The following is a 7,277-nucleotide window of genomic DNA, read 5'->3' as shown; positions in this document are numbered from 1 at the left end:
CTTAGTGCCAGGCAAATGAGTTACAAAGACCCTGCTCTTACCCAGTGCTCTTCCACCTCCTCCTGTGTGGCAGACTCTGCGGCCACGGGAACATAAGATGATCAGATAGAGCTGCTGCCCTCGAGGAAGCCCTGTCTGATGGGGAGGGCAGACGCAAAGAAAATTACTCTAGGCCCACGGGAAATGCAAGAGTAAGGCTGGTGACACCTACATAGCAGAGGTTATTTATCTTTCTATTCCAAAGGACAGATGCTTTTTATGAGATGTTGTTTTTTAAAAAGATGAAACTGTATATGTACTTTTAGTCTGCTTTTTTACTTAGGTCTCAACTCAAATGTGACTTCCTCAGAGAGCCCTTTCCAAATCACCCAAGCTAAAACAGCCCTCTACCCTTCCCCAGTCCCTCTCTCGCAGCACTTCTCCTTACCTGCTATTTTGTTGTTCTCAGAGTGTCTGTGGTCTGTCTTGCCCCACTAGAATGTCTCTGTGAGAGCAGGGATCCTGTCTGTTCTGTTCACCCTGAATCTCTTGTGCCTAGAATAGTGCTGTCCACTGAGTAGATGGCTGTATTCGTTTCCAAGGGCTGCCAAAACAAAGTGCTACAAACGGGGTGGCTTAAGACAACAGAAATGTATTCTTTGTTGTCCTGGAGATTTACTCTCTGAACTTACAGATTCAGACTTACACCTGCTCTGATCACTCACAAAGGATTAGCTAGAAACCCCATGCTTCACAACTGACCCCCAAGCTCCCTAGGGCTTGCTCACCATTTCTATTGTCATTCGCCCGTCACTTGCAGTGCTGGGCACCCCAGAGATAAGCACGACTGGCCTGGCCCTCAGAAAGTCCTGATCTGATGATGCAAGGAATGAAGATCCAAAATAACACCCGAGCAGAGAGGGTGGAGAGTGAGGGGCAGACCCCAGGCTGGGCTCGGGCTAAGCTTTACAGAAGCTAGAAAAGGGCCTGCAGGGCTCTAGGGGCCACTTGGGGGAATCAGACATAGGATCTGGTCCACACCGGGGGCTGGGAGGCCCTCGAATGCCCAGCTAAGAGCCTCCACTAGAGTGTGTAGTGGAGGCTGGGTGTAGGAAACAGGTTTTAGGTGATGTTTATCTACGGCAAGTCATTTGTCCACATGTCTCGGTGAGTCACATGCTGCCTGGGACAGCACCTGGTCCACCCCGGGTTCTAATAGGGTGCTGCGGCTGCACCCTCCGCCGGCGCCTGGCGGCGTTGAGGTCCGCAGACGCCCTGGCCACATGGATCATTTTTAGACCCAGGGGGGCGGGAGCCCCGCGGCCGGCCCCGCCCCCTCCCTCCTGGCCCCGCCCCTCCCCTCCCCACTGGCCCCGCCCCTCCATCCTGGCCCCGCCCCTGGGGCGGAGACACCTTGGGCCGCGGGCTGGGAGCCGAGAGGCGCCGCTCGCCGCGCATTTCCAGGCGGCGCCTTTCCCGGCCCCGCGCGAAGCCCGGGTCTCCGAGCGCCCAGACGGCGCCGGCCAGTCCCGCGGGCAGGTGCGGCTTGGCGGTCCGGTCTTTGCGCTTGAGGACTGATGTGCGCGGGCGTCGGGACGCGCGGACCTGAGCCCAAGTGAAGCTTTTGGAAAGGGCAAGACGGCGGCGACGAGATGCCGGCGGAAGAGCCCTGCGCCCCTGGCGCGCCTGGGGCGCCCGGCGCCCGGCCAAAGCAGCGCGCGCCCGGCCCGGAGCCACGCCTGTCCCGCCAGCTGCTGCCCGAGCTCTACACGTTTGTGATGCGCGTCCTGTTCTACCTGGCGCCCGTCTACCTCGCCGGCTACCTGGGGCTCAGCATCACCTGGTTGCTGCTTGGCGCCCTGCTGTGGATGTGGTGGCGCCGGAACCGCCGCGGGAAGCTCGGGCGCCTGGCGGCCGCCTTCGAATTCCTGGACAACGAGCGCCAGTTCATCAGCCGCGAGCTGCTGGGCCAGCACCTGCCGGCCTGGGTGAGCCGGGCGGAGGTGGGGTGGGTGCCCTTGGAGGTTCGGACGAAACCTGCGGGGCGCGTGGACCCGAGGGAGGGAAGGAGCAGGTGACCCCCACACCTGGCCCCGGCCGCAGCCGGCTCGCGTACCCTGGGGGCGGTGGCCATGCCCCCCGCCCCTCATTCTCAAACCCGCCTGTGGTTCGGCTGCGCTGGGAGAGGGAACCTGGGTTTCATTCAAGGGCCCGGAGCCTGGAAGAAAAGTCGCGGGCGGGCCACACCCAGGAGAAAAACAAGGGCGCCTGGGACTCTACTGAGTTAGTCAGGAGGGAAGCAGAGGACACCCGCCTGTTGATTCAAAGAAAGAACGCGGGGCGCAACGCTGGTTGGCAAGTACAGCGACAGAAACTGCAGACTGGTTGCCTTCCGCAGAGGTCGGAGTAGAGGGAGGGGCAGGGCTAGAGATGGGGGTGCGGGATGGGGCTGCGAGGGGCCAGGGGAGAGGCCCGCAGGGCTCGGTCACGGGCTTCTCTCCATCCCTCTGCCTGGTGGGGATGCTCAGATAGGCGCCCCCCCCAGCTACAAACCTGTCTCCTTGTGTGGAATGGCCTGAACTATGGTTTCTCAAACCCTTCTGGCACTGAGTATCACCCGGCCCACTTAACGTAAACAGGCTCTGGGCCTCACCTCATAACTCCCAGGTGGGACCGAGGCACCCTGGTGAATCTTATGATCAGCTAGGTTTGGAAACGCTGGCAAGGCTTGGTCTGTGGGAAACCTACCTCTCTGGGCGCTGGGGGCTCTGGCTTGGGGCCTTCACTATAAAATCCAGCCAGGCCATAGGTTCCTCACACCTGCCCATGAGGGTACCATCCAACGAAGGGTCAGAAGAAAATATTAGAAAGGCCTATTTATACTTACGTTTTAAAAAGAGAATCTAAGCCTTACAGCATTAGTTTGCTAGTATTGACAGAAGATACCGTACACAAGGTGACTTAGAAACAGAAATTTATCAAGATGTTGGGAAGGTTGGTTCCTTTTGAGGCCTCTCTCCTGGCTTGTAGATGGCTGTCGTCCCCCTGAGTCTTCACTCCATCTTCCCTGTGTACAGATCTGTGTCCAAATTTCCTCTTCTTATAAAGTCACTAGTCAGATTAGATTAGGGCCCCTAATGGCTTTATTTTAACTTAATCACCCTTACACAGACCCTATTTCCAAATACAGTCACATTCTAAGGTACTAGGGGTTAGGACTTCAACAAATGAATTTTGGGAGACACAATTCAGCCCATAACACTTACTGATATTTAATGTAGGACTGACTGTAAAGCTTTGTAAATAGGCTTATGTACATTGGGGAGGAGGGGACCAAAGACCGTTACTGCTAGTGGTGTGCAATAAAAAGACACAGTGACCTTTTCTAGGGTAGCAGCCATGGGGTCGGTGTTTGGGACCTGTCTCCTCCAGACCTTGGTCATCCTTGTTCTGTGGGGGTTTGTGATCCCTAAGGTGTGGGCCCAGAGAGCAGTCCTGGAGCTGTTCACACTCCTTGCTCACTGTTGAGGGAACCCAGGCTGCCTGTCAGACCTTTGTTGTGACCCCCATGATGTCCTCAGCCCATGAGGGTGGACCTGTGAGGACTCACCAAGGGACAGTCCTCCCCTTCTGCCCCTTCTTTTATTAGGGAGGCCTCCGGAAACATAGCTGTGTGCAAAGGCAGGCAGTGTTTCTGAAATTGGGACAAGAATCAGATCTGGTAGGGGCATTGGCACCCCCCAGCCCTATGCATACAAACACAATAGAAACTATCCTGGCTTTTCTTGGGGGACAGGACCCCAGGGCTACATGTTCCTAGGCAACAGGGTCCTCAGCCTGATAGGTAAGACAGAACACAAGAAGGTACCTCCTGGGTTTTCACCCATAAACCATACCCCAGGCCTAGTCCAGCTGGATGTTGGAACACACAGGAAGATGCTGGTGTCTCTCCTACCAAGAGGGCAGTCTGGGGCAGGAGGCAGATGCATTATAGGTAACTGCCTATAAGAGAGGTCTTAGGGAAGCTGGAGACAGGAGTCTGAACAGGGTCCCGGCAGGGGACACAGGCCTGGAGTGAAGGACACCACAGCCTCCTGCTTGCTGGGCAGGGTCCCAGGAAGGCCTGTCCTCCGCCTGCGTGTCCTGACTGCTGGCTGGCGTGGCTGGCCAGTGGGGGATGGAGGGGGCTGGGGCCTGGGTAGCCTTTCGGACTGGGCACCCAAGCAGAAGGACGCTTTTGAACACAGCAGGGGTGGCATGGCCAGTATATGAGGGAGTGTGGTGTGGCTTGGCCTGGCTGAAGTGTACAGTATAGGGGCTGAGTGATAGAGGCAGGCTTGATGGAGGTCGGGGCTGATTCTGAAGGCTGCAAGGAGCCTGTGGAAGGTTTTAGAAAGGTCCTGTCAATGCAGCATGGAAGAGGGAGTGAAGCTGGAGGACCAGTTGAAAAATTGATTTCAGCCAAGAGGCTGGTAGTAGCCCCAAGAGGAGGAGATGAAGATGTGCGGAGCGGGGCTCTCAGTGTTCATTGGCCTCTAGAGTGGGGTGAAGGAGGTATCCAGGGGTCTCCCAGGGCGCCTTCCGATTTGGGGAGCTGGGCGCCCATTGCTGGGACTGGGAATCCAGAATAGGAAGCAGGTCTGGGGAGGCGGGTCGCCTGTGTGAGCACCTGTGAAGAGCATGCCGCTAGGTGTAAATGTGGGCTTTCTGACCCGCTCAGGAGGGGCATGTGGAGACCTGGGGCCTGCTCGGGTGAATGTTCTCCATACTCTTTGCCTTTGAGGAGCACGTGCTGTTTATGAAATGAAGGGAGACACGGCTCTGGGTACGGAGGGGGCAGCGTGCCTCTTGCCTACGATTTTGGAGCACAGGTGTCTCTACCTCACAAGCAGATCGTTCAACACACAGCCTTGCCTGTTTGAGAACTGATTTCCTTGCATGGAAGTGGTGTTGATGGCTTATGGCCTCCTTTGATGTTGGCAAACCAATAGTCAGGGACTGAAGAAAGCTGGGGGTCTCCAGGGCCTTGGATGTGGCTGCCACACTCAGGCCTCACACCTGCATGCAAATCATCCCCCATAGAGCAGCACCCAGGGAGTGGGGGTGCGTATCCGCCCACCTGCTGCGGGCCGGGCTGTGTGCTGCTTGGAAAGCACACGTTCTCTGACTTACACCGAGCTGCTGTGTGGGGAAGAGGCCAAGACCAGGTTGAGCTGAGCAGAGACGCCATGACTCTCCCCTGCCAGGACATGGCAGTCAATTCTCAATCCAGCAGCCTTTCCTGCCCTGTTAGACTTCTCAACACAGTGCTGCCTCCAGGTGATTTTAAATATTGTTTTCCTTGTTGGGTCTCATTGTCCCCACCTGTAAAAACCTGTAAACGAGGTTGCTTCTAGGAACCCTCTTGCTCCTCCCCTGGGTCCCTTCCATGGAAGACATAGCTCAAAAAGGGAAGCTTCAGCCTTGAAAGGGGTCATGAGTGGAGAACCTGTGGACCCCCTTGCTTTGTGACTGCGACCAAGGCACACGGAGAGAGCAGGCAGCCACCTCCACTGCTCAGCCCCTGGACAGAGGAGCGGCGGCCCTGTGGACATGTGAGCGCTCCTCACACACAGCTTTTAAGTCAGTCCTCCCTGCCAGGGGAGACAGTGCAGTGTGGGGACAGTGTAGTGAGAGGAGGGGAGTCCTTGGTGCCGCAGAGCTGGTGAAATCCCAGGTCACCCCTCATGCAGCTGCAGCCTCAGAAGCTGTTCCCGCATGCAGTTGTGGTGAGGCGAGTGCCTGAAAAGCTGCTGTTCAGAGCCAGGCACAAAGGGATCTGTGGGGCTGTCACTGTATTTTCAATTTCCCACCCCTACCTTTTCCTACTCTGAAACTTGTTCCCAAGCGCCCAAGCAGCATGTGTGTCTCTGAGCTGGATGACCGCAGGAGTAAGTAGGAGGGATGTGCAGAGAGAGTTTATCCAGAGACTCCCCCTACCCCCACCCTCACCCTCACCCCAAATGCCCTGGCTCTGCCTGGGACTGTGAACCTACAGGACTCCAGCTGTGGCGCCCCAGAAACCACTTCCCTTCTGATCTCCATCGCCCCTCCTCCATGCTCTGGGCTCCTCAAGACCCTTCTTGGGACCTTGGCTGCTGCTCTGCCCCCCACCTCCTGTGGCAGGGCCCTGGTGGCGGCTGTGCAGGCTGCATTCCTGCATTCATGCAGTGGGCTGCCCTTTGCGTGCAGGATGGTTACTCATCCAGCCCTTGACCAGCACTCAGGTGGCTGATTGGTTTGTTTATCAGGTATTTGTTTTGCCCCTGCCAAGAGTGGGCTGCTGTGAGGAGGGAGGTGTTTGGGGATCAGGGCCTGAGACCAGGTGGAGAGAGGAAAAATCTGTCAGAAAACTTGGCATTTTGTCTGTCTGTGGTCTCAGGTCTGGCCAGGCTAGCTCTTCTGCCAGCTGATAGTAATCAGTGGCAGCCTTGTTAGGGACAATTAACCCTTGTGCGTCTGCTGGGGTGGGGTGGGCTGATGTGATGTGGTGGCAGGTCTAGAATTGGAGTCTATGGTCATCCTTGGGGACCTTGTGAAGGTCCCCTTTTTTCTCTGGGTCCCAGACTTCTCTCTGGACATGATGAAGATTTAGGAGATGGCCTATAGAGTCTGTTTAGCTGTAGGAGTCTGCCATGCTTAATCAGTTCCCAGTTCACTTTTCTCTGGTGCCCCCTGCCCACAGGACCTTGTTCTCCAACCTTTCTGCCTACCCACCTCCTAATTGGGTGCATCCAAGGGATGACGGCTGGCAGGTGAACCATTCCCCCAAAGTGGTGAGCATTCCAAGGCTCACAGTAGCAACCAGGGGATGCTGGTCCACTGGGATGGTCCCTAGAAGCCATGGTGCCAGCCACTCAGACAGATGACCAGGGTTGAGTGCTTTCCTTTCCTGAGAGTTTGGCATTCCTTCTGTGGGTGGAGCCCCAATCTTCCAGGGCTCAGGCTCTCATGGTCTATCCTGTCCTGATACTTTTGTTAATTAGGGGAAGTAAATGCGATGACAGCTCTGAGCTAGGCTAGGCACTCTCAAGTTACATTACAAAGCTCAATTCTTGGAGCTGGTGTGTGGATCCTGGTTTTAAACATCAGGACTGGTTGGGGGCCACTTGGAACTGGGGAACTTCCTACACATGAGGTCTCTGAAGCCCTGTGAGGTCATTCGTATGGCTTGAAGTCAGGCCTATCCTCAGGAAGCAGGAGGCAGGCAGGTTTTAGTCATGCTGCAGGGTCTCTGCCCCATGTCTTAGTGATGCTTC

The 7,277-nt window shown here is 56.3% G+C and overlaps 1 protein-coding gene across 1 annotated transcript in view; it reads left to right on the top strand.

Moving 5' to 3' along the window:
- Window positions 1-1,631: 1,631 nt before the first annotated feature.
- The window catches only part of ESYT3 (extended synaptotagmin 3), a gene marked incomplete at its 5' end in the record, with an annotated part of 47,981 nt that continues 42,335 nt past the window's right edge, over window positions 1,632-7,277 (top strand). The window contains one exon of the mRNA XM_081159887.1: window positions 1,632-1,967. Within this exon, the coding sequence (XP_081016013.1) occupies window positions 1,632-1,967 (336 nt within the window). The remainder of the gene's footprint in view (window positions 1,968-7,277) is intronic.

This window comes from Miniopterus schreibersii (assembly GCF_964146895.1).
Source record: "Miniopterus schreibersii genome assembly, chromosome: 15".
Lineage (NCBI taxonomy): Eukaryota > Metazoa > Chordata > Mammalia > Chiroptera > Miniopteridae > Miniopterus > Miniopterus schreibersii.
This window is presented reverse-complemented; position numbering and strand designations above follow the sequence as displayed.